Source organism: Rana temporaria, chromosome 5, assembly GCF_905171775.1.
Source record: "Rana temporaria chromosome 5, aRanTem1.1, whole genome shotgun sequence".
Classification (NCBI taxonomy): Eukaryota; Metazoa; Chordata; class Amphibia; order Anura; family Ranidae; genus Rana; species Rana temporaria.
Window position 1 is genome coordinate 51,335,904 of NC_053493.1, and position 16,352 is coordinate 51,352,255.

General features: G+C 37.4%; 1 protein-coding gene across 4 annotated transcripts in view; it reads left to right on the plus strand.

Moving 5' to 3' along the window:
• MYO3A (myosin IIIA) overlaps positions 1-16,352 on the plus strand; it is a 245,134-nt gene that overhangs the window by 61,977 nt on the left and 166,805 nt on the right. For all 4 annotated transcript variants that reach the window (XM_040352539.1, XM_040352538.1, XM_040352541.1 and 1 more), the window contains exons 4-8: positions 503-607; positions 4,553-4,652; positions 10,000-10,076; positions 10,492-10,637; positions 13,068-13,133. In XM_040352539.1, the coding sequence (XP_040208473.1) occupies positions 503-607; positions 4,553-4,652; positions 10,000-10,076; positions 10,492-10,637; positions 13,068-13,133 (494 nt within the window). The remainder of the gene's footprint in view (positions 1-502; positions 608-4,552; positions 4,653-9,999; positions 10,077-10,491; positions 10,638-13,067; positions 13,134-16,352) is intronic.

Genomic DNA, 16,352 nt, shown 5'->3' on the forward strand with positions numbered 1-16,352 from the left:
CTTTTTGTTATATCAGAAATGTTCAATGTGAAACCCTTTGTATTGAATGTTTTTTTTTTGTTCCATAGAAATGATTGAAATAAAACAGTATATGCTTGGAAGAAAATGTAAAAAAAACAAAAAACATGTCTGCACATAAGAATGTAACCTTGTATATAATATGCAGAATTATCCATTCACCTGAACCACTCTAAGTTCAATAATATCTTAGTTTCTACCATTATTTCTCTTAAATAAAGATATAGTAAACACAACCCTTTTATTCATGTCATGTTGACTGATGTGCTTTTTGATACATATATATACAACTCTGTGCAATATTGTGTGTGTATGTATATATATATATATATATATATATATATATATATATATATATATATATATATATATATAACGTTTCTGTATTATTTAACTCTATTTGTAACACTTAATTTGTACAGTACTACATGAGGTTATGAAGGCGTTACAGAAATCAATAATAATATTTACATGACCTTTGCAGTTGTGCAATGGCGGATCTGTCACTGATTTGGCAAAAGGACTCCTGAAAAGAGGTGAAAGAATGAATGAAACTATCATTGCATACATCCTACATGAAGCTCTTATGGTGAGTCTCTGCTTCTGGAGTACATTTCTTCTTCCCCGTCTATGCCTCTTTCCACACCTGTGTAGTGCTGTAATTATATTTGTTAGGTTTCCATGGATCTCATTGTGACATCCTAATTGTGCATACTTGTTGTCGAATACTTTTTTCATTCAACATCATTTTGAAATCAGCATGTTTGTGTACACACTGGCCTCAAATATCTCCTGGTGGTGAGATGTGTTTGTTAGAATATCCAGCTCTGCCTAAACGCTATGAGGATTGAAAAGCCAAAACCCAAATGAGTGTGACTTCTCCACACACCATGGATTCTTTATATTTTAAAGTAAGCAAATTATTGAGGAGCAACCATATTACGCACAATGTGGTCCTTGTGAGATGCATACCTCAGTCACAACTTTCTGAGATGGGAATGAGAGACACCTATTAGCAAAAGTATGTAGGCATAGGACACCCCCCGCCATGCCCTCTTACAGAAGAATTGTACAAAAAAAATACTTTGCAAAAAAAAATATTGGCTTCTGGAATTTACAAATGCAGCAATTTAGAAATTTGGTGAAAGGTTTAGTACTGTAAAACACTTTTTGATCGAAAAGTAGTGCATTTTATATACAACTATATAGATCAGATCAAAATGAGGGACAAATGAGGAGGAAAGAGGCACAGAGGGACTTTGTTTTCCGAATGAGGGACAGTCACTTGAAATCAGGGACAGTTGGGAGCTATGGGGATGGGTTGCACAAGCATGTTTAACAGAACTCTCAATACTGGATTTTCTAAGAAGTATGAGAAGCCACCAGGTATTCTAACCCAACACTGCCCACTTACCTTTAAAAGTACCTCTAGACAGGGACATATTTATAATACTTCAAGAAAAATAAATATATAAAATGGTGATCAAATACAGTGCAGTAAAGTTACCAATAAGGTGACTGTAGTGTACAAATACTAGAATATATAAATATATAAAAAAAATTAAGATGAATACACAAGGAAAAACTTCAACAAATGTCCATGTATATGAAAGTGCAAATAGTGCGAATAATCACAATCCAGAAGTAACATAATCTTCCAACCATGGAGAAGTGCAAGGTGCAAACCATAAGGTGCTAACTGGCATTCAACAAGTGGCGTTGAGACTTTAAGGTACTCATGTACTCACATTAAAGTAAAAGCAAACTGTGCAGTGTATCCTAATGAGCGGCAAGCTCGTGGCAGATGTCACTTCCGGTGTCTGTTTTGCCCTACGTATTGTCACCGTCACGTGACTTTATTGGGGATGTTTTTGAGCGCAACACCAATCTTAGATTTTTTCATATATATTATCATGGGTATTGTTTGACCCATATGGTGGCTGCTGCACCATAAGGCCCCGTACACACGGTCGGTTTGGTCCGATGAGAATGAACCGAAGTTCATTTTCAGCGGACCAAACCGACCGTGTGTATAGGCTATCGGTCTGGTTTCCTTTGGTCCAAAATTTCTAAACATGCTTCAAAACCGAACAGAAAAGCATCGGTTCAAAACCCGCGCATGCTCAGAATCAAAATGCAGGTTTAGGATGAAGGAAAAAAGCTGGGACAGCCGCACTCTAAAAAAACTCCTCCTTTAATTAAAAATCACAAAATACATGCCACAGCAAAAAACAGCACAACAAAAGAAAAGCTGACGTTTCGCACTATGCCTTAGTGCTTCTTCACAGCTAAGAATCAAGACGACGCATACTTGGAAGCATTGAACTTCGTTTTATTCAGCACGTCGTGTGTTTGACGTCACCGCGTTCTGACCCGATCGGATTTTGGACTGATGGTGTGTACACATATCAGGCCGTACGGCCACTTTAGAGGTGAACCGATGAAAACGGTCTGACAGGCCAGTCACATCGGTTTGGTGACTCCACAGGAACGGGGGAATACTTACTTTACTACATATAAAGTAGATAACACGTTGACTTAAAAAAGCATATCCTAGCATTAATTTCCTGTATGTGCTTGCACCACTTTTCCTGTCATCCTTTTCAGCAAGATGTGTGAGCTGTCTCTTAGGTAGCTTCCTCCTTAAGGATTATTTCCCCGAACATGAACTGGGACTTTGAAGTCAACCTATGCTACAGGGCAGTAGCTGTGGGTAATAGTGACACATAGCAAAACCATTTAGGTGCCCCTACCTCTTTAATTTCTATCTCAAAGCAAATATTCTGGTGATTTAGAATACTAATTGTTTTCATAACAACTCTATAGAGCAATTATTCTCAACCTGGGTTCCTCCAGGGATTGCTTGAGGTTCCTTGAGCTGTGGCTGATTGACCTTCTGATGGTGTTTTCTTACAGTAGCTCCAGGGCCAACATCTTTTTTAGCTGATTATACAAGTGTGGTATTCTGATCACCACTGTAATGGGGGCACTCTTCCCACTGACCACTAATGTAAGGGATGGACTAATCTTTGCAAGGTTTCTCTAAGACCTAAACATTTATTCAAGAGTTCCTCTGGAGTAAAACTATTGAAAAGGGTTAGTAAAGAGTTCCCAAAGTTTTTTATTTTTATATATATATATATATATATATATATATATATATATATATATATATATATATATATATATATATATATATATATATATATATATATATATATATATATAATTGTTCATCCAAATAAAGCTGCCATGTTCTATTGCTATCTGCATAAATCACTGTGTCATGGTCTTCTCCTGGTGAGGGGGGATGGGGGGGAGAGCGGGGGAAGCTGTCCCCACCATGAGAAGACAAGACAGTGATTATTGCTGGCAGCTATAGCAGATGCTAGCAATAATCACATGTAAAACCCAGCATGCTGGTTGTACTCAAGTTGATTGATCGATCAACTTGGTACAATTTAGCCTGCCCGAACACAGTTCGAATCTCGGCCGGTTCAGCAGGCTTTAATCCAATTACCATGGAATGTATAAAAGCAGATGTTGATTGTCAAAGAGCAGGATGGGGACACGTTTATGAAAGTTTGGTAAACCACCCTCTTTTTACCTCTCTTTCTTCACAATTATAAAACAAGTCCAGTTGACTGTGACTAACTACTACTGACCATACCATGGCTTTGATAAGTGAGATCCTTCAAAGGCACTCAGTGTACTTTTTTACTGTACATCCATATAAAAACTCATATTTAATAGCATATACTATTCTGGTCTCCGGATCAAAGAAATAATTCCCTGGATTTGAAAGTGAAGCCATGTGATCTTACGTGCTGCACTTATTCGGTGACTTCTTAAGGATAAGTGCACATTAGGTAAGACCCCTCAAAAGCTCTTCGCCTGACCTCAGGCAACATTAATCTCCAAGTGATCTTATTTGCTGTTCTTACTCAGTAAATTCTTAAAGTGTATTCCCACCTTTGCAGCCAAATTGGGATAACACATACTTTATTTTTGTTACATGTTCCCATTTACTTTCATTAAAATTCACTAAAATGTGGGTGTATTTTAAACTGAAAATATAGATTTGATAAACAATTGCATTAATATTGTGCAACATAAAGATTTGTAACATTTGTTCTATTTTGTGGGTACTCTGCTTTCAGAAATATATAAAATTTGGGGGTTTCATATGTGTTTTCATGTGACAAAAATGTGTGCTTTAAACGTGCTCCTTCATTAGAGTTGAGGCACTCTAATAAAGAATGGGGTTGATTTACTAAAACTGGAAATTGCAAAATCTGGTACTGCTGTGGTACACCAGATTTTGCACTCTCCAGTTCTAGCAAATAAACCCTAAAGTGTGTTTCTGGCTAGATTACCAGATGAAAACAAGGGAAAAAAGCCTTAAAAGAGAAAAAGAAAACGAATGAGCCGCCACATCTAAGGATAAGTTAACTACAATATATTGCATTACGCATAAATATAACACAATCAAAAAAAATGTATATCCTCTTCTAATATAATGAATGTTCTGCAGGGACTACAACACTTGCACAGCCATAAGACAATTCACCGTGATGTTAAGGGAAACAATATTCTACTCACTACAGATGGAGGTGTCAAACTGGTGGACTTTGGTATGACAATGTTTTTTTATATACAATAGTCCTAAAATTAGTAATGAACAGTGGATTATCAATGTTACATTTTTGCAAAATGTATATAAAGCTAGATACAACAATGAATATTGAAGATGGTAAACACATGTGTCAGTTTTATTACTACTATTAGATATATTTTTACAAGGTTCAGCAGTACAGAGTCTTATTTTTCCAATTCAAATCTGTCTGGAAATCAAGATTACAGAGCTGCATAATACACTTGAATAATGCGGAAATCACATTTAAAATTTAAAATTTACACACTTTGATCTTCAGTGGAAAATTGGTAGTTTTGATACCTACCTTGTATTTGAATCTCAAAAGAAAGCTCCATGGGGTTCCTGATGCTTCTTTGTGCCTCAGATCTGTAGATGTACCGATAGGCCCAAGTGGCATAAAAGTTGCTTTATGTAATTAGGGAACTGCTGCATGTCAAAGGATTATTTTCTTGGGGACTTGGTGAGTCTCTTTAACCTCCCTGGCGGTATGATTATGTCAGATTTTAGATGCTGAAAGCGGTACAATTATTTTGCATGGAAATTTGATGTTTTATATTGTAGGCCTGCAATTCTTAGGAATAACTCACTTAAATCTGTCCAAACAAGAGTCTAGTAGACATCCCGGGTATGATACAGTTTGAAACACAAAATCATAAATTATAATATAAAAAATAACTATAAATAATTATAACAAATAATAATATAATAATACAAATTAATCAAATCAAAAACACTGAAATATGCTCAGTTGCAGAATTGTCGCTGTCATTACTTTCAGTGTTTGATGATGAATTTCCCCACAAATCGCTATCGCTCAATTCTGCAAGTGATTCTAATTTATTATCGCTTTTTTCTAGCTGGTCTAAAACCACTTTTAACATAAAGGGACACTTTTTGGTTGCTATGGACAATCTCCAGTTTCCAGGTAGAAAGAAAAGTGCATGCATGGCACTGGACAGACCACTAGGGACAAAGGGGATGTGTAATTATTTAATATAGTACTGTAATCCGTATGTGTACTGTGTTTTAACTTTTTTGAATTTGGCGCCGATCTCCGCCCCGTGCGTCGTAACGTCGCAGGGAACGGAGCTCGGCAGCACTCGGGCACTGTGAATCGAGCGAGGAGGACGCAGCTCGCTCACACAGCGGGGAGACATTGCAAGATCCAGGGGACAAGGTAAGTAACCATGCCTAGATACTGCGATGTGATCCTGAGTCTGGCTCCGGAATACCGCTTATGGTACTGGATTTCCACCCCGAGCTTGATTCGGCATTACCTCCAGGGAGGTTAAGAAAAACATATATGTTGTATGTATACAGGTATTAAATAAATTATTTTCTTGCCATTAATTAATACAACTTCTTGGATATGTTTGCTTAAAGTGAAACTACACTGCATCTGAGCATCACAAACCAAAAATGCAGTTTAACCACTTAAAGTGGATGTAAACCCGATTCAGGACCAGCCGCCACAATTATACAGGTTGGTTTCCCCGGGGCGAATCGCCATCATGGCACGTCAGCTGCTTTAAAAGCTCTAGGGGGCACGCGCGTGAGCCAGTGGCCCAATCTCGGAGCCGATGCAGGTGGCCGGCGGCGCAATGCCTGCCAGCCACCCACAATCGCTTCTGACAGAGACAGAATGGATATCTGTCAATGTAAACAGACAGATCTCCATTCTGTCAGGGGAGGAGAGACAGTCCTGCTGCTCCTAAAGATTAGGAACAGCTATCTATCTCCTCCCTCAGGCAGTCCTATCCCCTCACAGTTAGAAACACACCTAGGGAACACATGTAACCCCTCGATCGCCCCCTATTATTAACCCCTTCCCTGCCAGTGACATTTACACAGTAATAATTTTTATAGCACTGATCACTGTATAAATGTCAATGGTCCTAAAATAGTGTCAAAAGTGTCCGATTTGTCCACTGCAATGTCGCAGTACCGATAAAAATCGCTGATCGCTGCCATTACTAGTAAAAAAAATAATAATAATAAAAATGCCATAAATCTATTCCCTATTTTGTAGACACTATAGATTTCGCACAAATCAATTAATATATGCCTATTGCGTTTTTTTTAAACAAAAATATGTAGAAGAATACATATCGGCCTAAACTGATGAAGAAATTCATTTTTTTTTAAATTATCTGTCTTTTTTGTTTATAGCGCAAAAAATGAAAACCACATAAGTGATCAAATACCACCAAAACAAAGGTCTATTTGTGGGGAAAAGGGGACGTCAATTTTATTTGGGTACAACGTCGCACAGCCACGCAATTGTCAGTTGAAAAACGACACAGTGCCGAATCGTAAAAAATGGCATGGTCAGGAATGGGGTAAATCCTTATGGGCTGAAGTTGTTAATGAATTTTTATCATTCAAACCAAACTCCCCCATCCACCCATGTCTCCATGCTTTATTTTGCTGAGAAATCTCTTTGAGGAAGTAATTGAAGAAATGGATAAAAAAAGTTTAAAACAATTAAATATAATATACCTTCCTAGCTATTTACTAATGCTAGCAGCATAATGCCGCGTACACACGCTCAGAATTTCTGACAACAAATGTTCGATGGGAGCTTGTTGTCGGAAATTTCGACCGTGTGTAGGCTCTATTGGACATTGCTGACGGAATTTCCGACCAAAAAAATTTGAGAGCTGGTTCTCGAATTTTCCAACAACAAAACTTGTGGGAAATTCTGACCGTGTGTACACAATGCCAATGCACAAAATTCCACGCATGCTCAGAATCAAGCAGAAGAGCCGCACTGGCTATTGAACTTCTTTTTTCTCGGCTCGTTACTGTGTTCTTGATGTTTGGAATTTCCGACAACATTTGTGCGACCGTGTGTATGCAAGACAAGTTTAAGCCAACATCCATCAAAAAAAAAAATCCACGGTTTTGTTGTCGGAATGTCCGATCGTGTGTACGCGGCATTAGGATTAACCACTTTCGTACCGTAGGACGGTAGGACGTCATATGACGTCCTGGACTTCAGTGGTGAATATCTGAATGATGCCTGCAGCTACAGGCATCATTCAGATATCCTTCTTTTCAGGAAGCGATTCTGCGCACCATAAGAATGATCATATCGACAATTCTGCTGCTTGAACATTCTTATAGGTGGTGGGAGGGAACATCCCCGCCTCCCGCAGCCATCCGATGCTTCTCAGTGCTCTCCCGTGCCATCGAAGGCCCGGAGAACGAATCGGCCGCCGCTGAATGAAGAGCATAGAGATTTCTGGTGACCAGATGGTCACCGGTCATCTCTATGACCGTCGGAGGCCTGGGCGCGACCTTTATGATGTCACGCCCGGGTACCCGGAAGTAAACAAAGCCGCAATCGTGGCTGAAAGCATGGGATCAGTGATTTTTTTCCCGATCTCATGCTTTCCAGCCTGGATGAGAGATGTGGAGTCTTATTGACCCCGCATCTCTCCATAAAGAGGATCTGCCACACACTATTCCTATTACAAGGGCTGTTTACATTCCATGTAATAGGAATAAAACTGATTAAAAAAAAAAAGTAAAACAAAGTGTAAAAATAATAAAATTAAGTCAAATTAAAAAATATAAACATTTTTGTCCCCAGTAGCTCACGCTCACAAGCGAACGTGCATGTAAGACCCGCCCACATATGTAAATGCCGTTCAAACTACACATGTGAGGTATCGCCGCGTGCGTTAAGCCTCGTACACACGAGCGAGGAACTCGACGGGCGAAACACATCGTTTTTCTCGTCGAGTTCCTTGTTAGGCTGTCGAGGAACTCGACAAGGCAAGTTTCTCTATTCCCGTCGAGGAAATAGAGAACTTGCTCTCTTTTTGGCTCGTCGAGCTTCTCGACAGTTTCCTCGACGAAAATGTACACACGACCGGTTTCCTCGGCAAAAAAAATATCTCCCAGCAAGTTTCTTGCTGGTTTTTGCCGAGAAACTCGGTTGTGTGTACGAGGCCTTAGAGTGAGAGCAATTATTCTAGCACTAGACCTCCTCTGTAACTCTAAACTGGTAACCTGTAAAAAAAAATTAAAGTGTCGCCAATGGAGATTTTTAAGTACAGAAGTTTGGTGCTATTCCACGAGTATGTAAGTTAGGTATCTATTTACTCGGCGTAATATCATCTTTCACATTATACAAAAAAATTGGGCTAACTTTACTGTTTTGTTATTTTTTAATTCATGAAACCATTAGAAAAAAAAAAGGCTTTTGAAAAATGATTGCGCAAATACCGTGCGAGATAAAAAGTTGCAATGACCGCCACTTAATTCCCTAGGGTGTCTGCTAAAAAATATATACATATAATGTTTGGGGTTCTGAGTAATTTTCTAGCAAAAAACGTTTTACATGAAGGAGAGAAGTGCCAGAATAGGCGCGGTATGGAAGTGGTTAAAAATTGTCAATGTTGATTGAGACAGCGAAGTTCAGTTTTAAAGATAATGGACCAGATAGTCTGGAGCCCTTAAAGATATTAAAGTGGAGTTCCACTCGTTTTTGTGTTTATTAAAAATCAACAGCTACAAAAAGTGTAGCTGCTGACTTTCAATAAACACAAACTCACCTGTCCCATGATCCAGAGATGCGGCCGCCCGAACCCTCAATTCTCACCCTCTCCTCTGCCGGATGCGGCTGTGGGCACCCGGCTGTGACAGCTTGCAGCTTCACAGTCGGGTGCGCACTGCACATGTGCCAGGAGCTCAGTTTTAAATCAATGACACATATATCGAAGATGACATCAAGCTGATCTCTTACATTTAGGCCTCATGCACACTGGACATTTTTGGACGTTTTTACAGCAGCTGTTTTTGGCAGTAGACCTTTTTTTTCAACAGTCAATAAACTCTCCATCATGTTATCCTATGTGTCAATGCACACATGGGCAGTTATCAGCAGTTTTGGGCATTGGCGTTTTTGAGCAGTAAAAAAAACACAAAACTAGTGGGTTCTGAGAGACGTTTTTCAGCTGTAAAAACGCTCTAACACTGATAAACGCTGATAAACGTCAATAAACGCTGATAAACGCTCAAACATGTCACTCACCAGTGTTTTTTAACGTTTTTGATCCATTGAAAAAAAAATAAACATTTTTTTTCTTCAACCAAAAACCGCTAAAAAAAACTATTGAAAAAATGTTGAAAAAAGCTGAAAAAATTTGAAAACTCACTGTCAAGCTACTGGCGTTTTTATAACGTTATTTTAACGTCCAGTATGCATGAGGAGTTGAAATAATATTCATACCCCTTATACACTGCAGTGTGACAGGTTAGGTGTTTAAACCTTATTGAAAACTGATCCTAACATGAATACCCTTTAAATAATACAGGTGTATCAGCCCAACTGTCAAACACCCGTCTCCATCGGAACACGTCTGTAGGAACTCCATTTTGGATGGCGCCTGAGGTTGGCTCTCTTTTATTATGTTTCAAATGTAACCAATGCAGTTTACTGTGTTGTTTTAGAACTTAAAAGGTAACTATAGTATATTTTAGTGAATGCACATTTATTTTTGTAAATTCCCTCCAAACAAAAAACTATTAGGACTTATAGAGGTACCAAAATTACTAATCATTTATATAAAAATATCCAAAATTGTATTATGACAATTAAAAGTAACCATTAAAAACAATGTGCATCACACATCTTGCTGAGGTTACAACCTCAAAATTAGCAGTTAACCCTTGCAGTGCAGGGGCAGCCCCACTGCAAGGGAGAATTTTCCTATCTCCCAGAATTGGGTTTTAGGTATTAATTGTAAGGCATTGATAATGTCAAAAAAATCCACATAATACTTTACATTTCTGTCTTGTTTTGCTAGGTGATCGCATGTGAACAGCAAGTAGATACAACATATGATGCACGCTGTGATGTCTGGTCTTTAGGTATTACAGCCATAGAGCTCAGTGATGGTGATCCTCCACTGGCTGACTTGCATCCAATGAGAGCTCTTTTTAAAATTCCTAGGTATGTTGTTTTACTATTGTAGTATTAAGGACAACTATAGGAAAGGAGTCTTGTAATGGCAGGATATGGAGTTTGCCGTTCCAGAGCTCCTGAAAATATTATTTGTCTGGATTTTTTACTTTGAGCTGGAATGACCCCATTGCAACTAGTTTTAGACTGAAAACTCAAAGTATTAAACTCAGAGGGTCAGCCAGGTACACTTACAGTGAATTACTTCACTTTGAAAATTATTGTTGCCTTTTCACTTCTTTCATGTCCTGAGGTTATCAAAACCTTTGTGTCCAGACCAAATTCAAAAGTTTTGGTATGCAGTAGTTTATTCAACAATAACTTGTTTATCGTTTTTCATACAAAGTGATTTTCTAAACTTAAACTGTTAATTAATTAATTTCTGCATTTGTTTTTTTTTATACCCTGAATATATTTTATGATAAAGCAAACAGAAATGAGTGTGCTTAGGCCTTTTAATAAAATAAATCACATAATAAATACAACAAATAATGCAACATTAAAGATGCCACTCTAATTCAAGCAATACTAGAAATTACCCAAAAAGAAATTCATGTTAAAAAAAATATTAAATATATTTATGTATGTGCCATAAAATCCAAAAAACTATGTATATGAGAAGTCCACCAGTAAATTAAGCCTTTTTTTGAAAAAATTTTAGTATTGCTCAAATTTGAGTCGGAACTTTAATGTTGCATTTTTCCTTTGTTGAATTTAATATGTGATTGTATTTATTTAAAGAGATATGTGCACTTCTTACTGTTTATTTGATTGTTAATCTCCTGTATTCAGACATTTTGGAGTGCTGTAGTCTCATACACTAAGCGCAAGTTTAATTATCCCTTTTTTTTACATTTTATGATAGGCAGAGAAATTTACTAAATGTGAAACTAACACAGTTCTATTTTTTTTTTATGTGTAATGAACTTTGTATAATAATCCAGTGAAAGATTTTGACAAAATTATTTTCTTTTATCTGCGCTGAATACAGGGATCCCAAAAATGCGTAGGTCTTAATACATATGTCAGTACTGTATGGTCGATAAACAAGTGTGTACAGTATATAGTAGATTTATAGATATTAGGCATTTTCCAATACTGTGTTTAGAGTTCAGTGGCTGTAATTCCCCAATTATTAAAACAAATAATAATTATTAATTGACCTAACACTAATGAACTAATTATAATCCCTCAATGAAAACACTAACCTATTAACTAGCTAGCTAACTAACTAACTAACCACGTAATATTTTTAATACATTTTATATTTCAAATTTTCTTTTCTTTTTTTTTTTTTTAACATTGTTTAACTTTCATAGTTTGCTCCAAAGATCTCATTATGTCCTCGTAGATGTGCAACATGAAATGAGATACAATGTAGAAGCTAGAAAGGTTTATTTAAAAACATTTTCCCTGTTCTCTGTGAGTACCTTGGTTGGTTATTCATGAGTGGTTACCAGTCAAGCCTTTGAGGTTCTAGGAATGCATCTCCTAGGGGGAAGAACTTACATTTTTGTCCTAGTGGGGAAAACTGGTCAGCAGAATGTTAATTTCCAAATGAAGGGCTGGTAATAAGTTCATAACCTCTTTGTAATATACAGAAAAGTTGAGATAGAGAGGATTAGGGGCTGGGCCAACATCCCTGTGTACAATATACAGAGAGCAAGGTTCCCCCTTGTGGGATTCTAAAGGCCCTAATGGTGATATATCACCTAATCCAATATAGATGGTAATTATAAAAGTAAAAATGTATTATAGTATATACAGTTTGCAATTAAAGCTCAAAAATAAATAACAAACAATAATTTCCATATATATTGGTTTTTGGTAATATATCATCATTACGGCCTTTAAAATCCCACAAGGGGGAACCTTGCTCTCTGTATAACCTCTATGTAATGTCTTATTACATGAAATTATACAAATTATTCTCCATTAACAGCGTTGGATAAGATTTGAACTTTTACTCAGGAGGAAGGTCTTCCACAGCTCAAGGCATGGCAGTGACAAACTGAACTTTGCTTTCCAGACAAACATCTGGTCACCTGCTCCTGGTGTTCTTCTAGAAATCCATCTAGGAGACTCGGGCTTCGAAATGTTGTACCAGGTTCCCTGTAATGGATTACATTTAGAAATACATTTAGAAATACATGGAGAACTGACTTGGCCAACAAAAGTGGTGAATCAGGTGAAAAGTCAGAATTGTCATGGAGCTCGGGAGCTTTCCATTTATATTGCAGTGTTTACCTCAAACTGCACTAAAGGCCTAACAGGGATCAACATTTAAACAGAGACCTGTTTTAATGGAGTTTCTCTATAAAATATACAATATGTAAATATTCTCTTTGTGGAAGAGCGTAATCAATTTTATTTAGCAGAGATATCCAAATGCTATATTATTAATGGTATGTCTTTTTGTAGGAACCCACCACCGACCCTACGTCAGCCAGAACTGTGGTCACCAGATCTTAATGACTTTATCAGCAAGTGAGTAATCCTTCCTTACCTCTTTACTTTACATGCTGGGACCCAAACAGAAGCAACACCGAGTCATACTGTTAAACTTTGCAGGTCCAAAAGCCATGACTGAGGTTCCTTCATGTATCCTGGGGCAAAGTTCTTAGGCAGTCTTGGTGTCAATGGGTAGGGAATATTGTGACTTGATTTCCTTATACAAACGTATGCTCCTTCTCCTATGCCATGACTAATAGAGAAAATTTCTGGATTCTGGGAAATTTTGTAAAGAGCCTTTCATAGATGGCAGGTTCCCATATTGTACTTAAGAATTGTCTTGGACGGAAGGTAGCATAAAACATTTACATTTGTATTTAACTAGATATGACTTGTATTCCATTGACGGTGCAAGGAAATCCACATGTGCTGATTGGGTGCCCTGACCTTGTTTGGTGTTCATGCATTGAGAGGGCAATCCCAATTATTTTCTGAATTGCTCCAGGCACTAGGAATCAGTGGAGTATTTTTGCCAGAATTGATTTTGCCATGAAATTTCATCAAAGTTAGCCTCAAATTTCATTATGCTTAGGTAAAATTTGCATACAAAAACAATGTCACACTGGAGAACCTATAGAACCAGGACATGACAGGGCAAAAAATTACTCTTTCACTGGCTGAATGAGCGAGGTGTCAGCTTCCTGCTTGCTAGTGGCATTTTTCAGCATGTTCATCAAGGAGCAAAAGACCTATGGAAGTAGGTTATTATTTTCACAGCACTTTTTAGCAATCCTGTTTCTAGGGAATGTTCGCCAGCAATAGGGCAACAAGTGTAACATTGGCCTTATGCTAACTCTTCCTTAACCCTAACGTTCACCTTAACCATTTCTTCTTTATAAACAAAGTCATGTAATTGTTATGTCAGCACTGAAAGGGTGGTCACATGTCTTTGTGAATAAACTCATGCCCTGTACACACGATAGGTTAGTCTGTTGAAAACGGTGTGATAGATTTTTCCATCAGTTATCCGATAAAGCTGACTGATGGTCAGTCGTGCCTACACACCATCAGTTAAAAAAAACGATCGTGTCAGAACGCAGTGACGTAAAACACAACGACGTGCTGAAAAAAATGAAGTTCAATGCTTCCAAGCATGCGTCGACTTTATTCTGAGCATGCGTGGATTTTTAACTGATGGACGTACCTACAAACAATCATTTTTTTCTATAGTTTTTTTATCCATCAGATAATTTTAAAACAAGTTCCTATTTTTTTAACCTATGGATAAATAACCGATGGGACCCACACACGATCGGTTTGATCTGATGAAAATGGTCCATCAGACCGTTTCATCAGACTAACCTATCGTGTGTACGCAGCATTAGAGTTAGCTTTAACCCTAACTTAGGGCTAGGTTTTTACATTAGCATTAGGGTTCCTCTGTGTCTAATGTTATCAGCTAAGGATGGTGCTTTTTTGGCTCAAGAAAAGGTTCAGAATAGTTTGAAGGAGCTTACTTTACCCTCACCTTAACACTCAAGATGACCCATTGCACACCTAAAAAAACATCTTATTTTAGCCTTCCCTATTTATTTAAGTTCATTTAGCTAAAAAGCTAAATTATGCCAAAATATCCTGATATTTACCAAAGTGAAGGAAAAATCCTAATTTCCTTAATCGCTACTAACAACAAAATTGGAAACTGTACTATGCTGTTACATGGGCAATGTAGCCATCATATAATTGGTAAGGTTTACTATGGTTTATCAGGCAATATATAGACATCTTACTCTTCATTACTAACATCGCTAATTTGAATGTAGTTAATATGTATGTATAGCCAAAACGTTGTTTATTTTTTGGTAGCGTGGGGAAAGATTAAATCCTCTACCAGTTTGTTTCCTGTCTAACCTGTGTCCTTATGGGGATTGTTTTCTTCACTTCTTGTCCCTGAGTCACAACAGGAAGTTAGAGGAGACCCCCCAAAGTTATGGTATTACCTTCTTAAACAGCTGTCCCTGGAAAAGGTATCAATCACCATTAGAATACTTACACTTAACTTTTGTTCTGGAAACAAATTACAAAATTATTAGCAACTCTACGTGAGGTTTAGTATCAGCTTGGAGATAATTTAAAGCCCCTTGTAGTGCTTAGATCTAGGATCCAAGGGACACCACAAGGTGAACATCAGTAATATGGAGACAAAAACAGGAACTTACAAAGCCATATTTCTACATTTCAACTTTTTTTTTTTTTTTATTAATACGGTTAAATTTGATTTACTTTAAGATAAATAATTAAAAGGTAAAGATAAGCTAAATCCTATTTCTACACATTACAAAGCATATTTTCCTCAAATGAATACTTGAATTTAGACGGAAAACATAGTATACAATAAAATAGTAAGTGCCAAACAATCCTATTAACGTATAGCTGTTAATCCCATTTGGTATTTCTCAAACTTATGCGAGCAGTTATTAACCTAATTATCATTAAAGGTATCATTTAAAAGAAAAAAACATGCAGCCTGTAGTGTATAAGTTAAAGGAAAAGGAAACATTTAAGGTTTGAAGCATGACATAACACAGACTTTCTAAGCATGTAGAAAATCTGTATAAACCACTGATTATAACTCTTGCCACTGTGGCAGTTGGGGTTCTGAGTGCTGGATATGAGTGATGGTGGTCGTCAGAGTTCACAAAAGGTCAAGCCAAAGAGGCAGAATGAGGACCCATATGGTTCACAGAAAAACAAAATAGCTTACAATTAGTGAGGTTGCGTTCATCTCGTGGGGCAAGGTACACAACCCTCTGCTTTTATAGGTTGAACAAACCATGTGGGATATAAGTGGTTGCCCTTGATGCCTACGGTATCCAGGTCCAGAATCCTCTCGGGGGCTCCCAGGTGGGTGGTGTGCTTCTTGGTGTTTTGAACCGCAGAGGTGCCCATTGGCCCATTGAAGTGTGTGATAGGATTGTGCTGTTTCTAAGTATTAACCAGTCATAGTGTATGATGAATGACATTAAGGTTTATGTTCCGGGGCCTATTCCCACCAGGGCACCATATGAATAGAATTTATGTTTGACCGATGTCTGCATATTTCTTCCAGATGCTTTTTCTGACAGCTTCAAACATATTGCAAACAAATTACAAAAATAATTGTCCTTCATCCAAAAGGCATATGTATGTTTGTATTGTTACTCATAAAATAGCCAATTTTAATTAAATTGTATGTTCTTTCATCAGCTATGAATC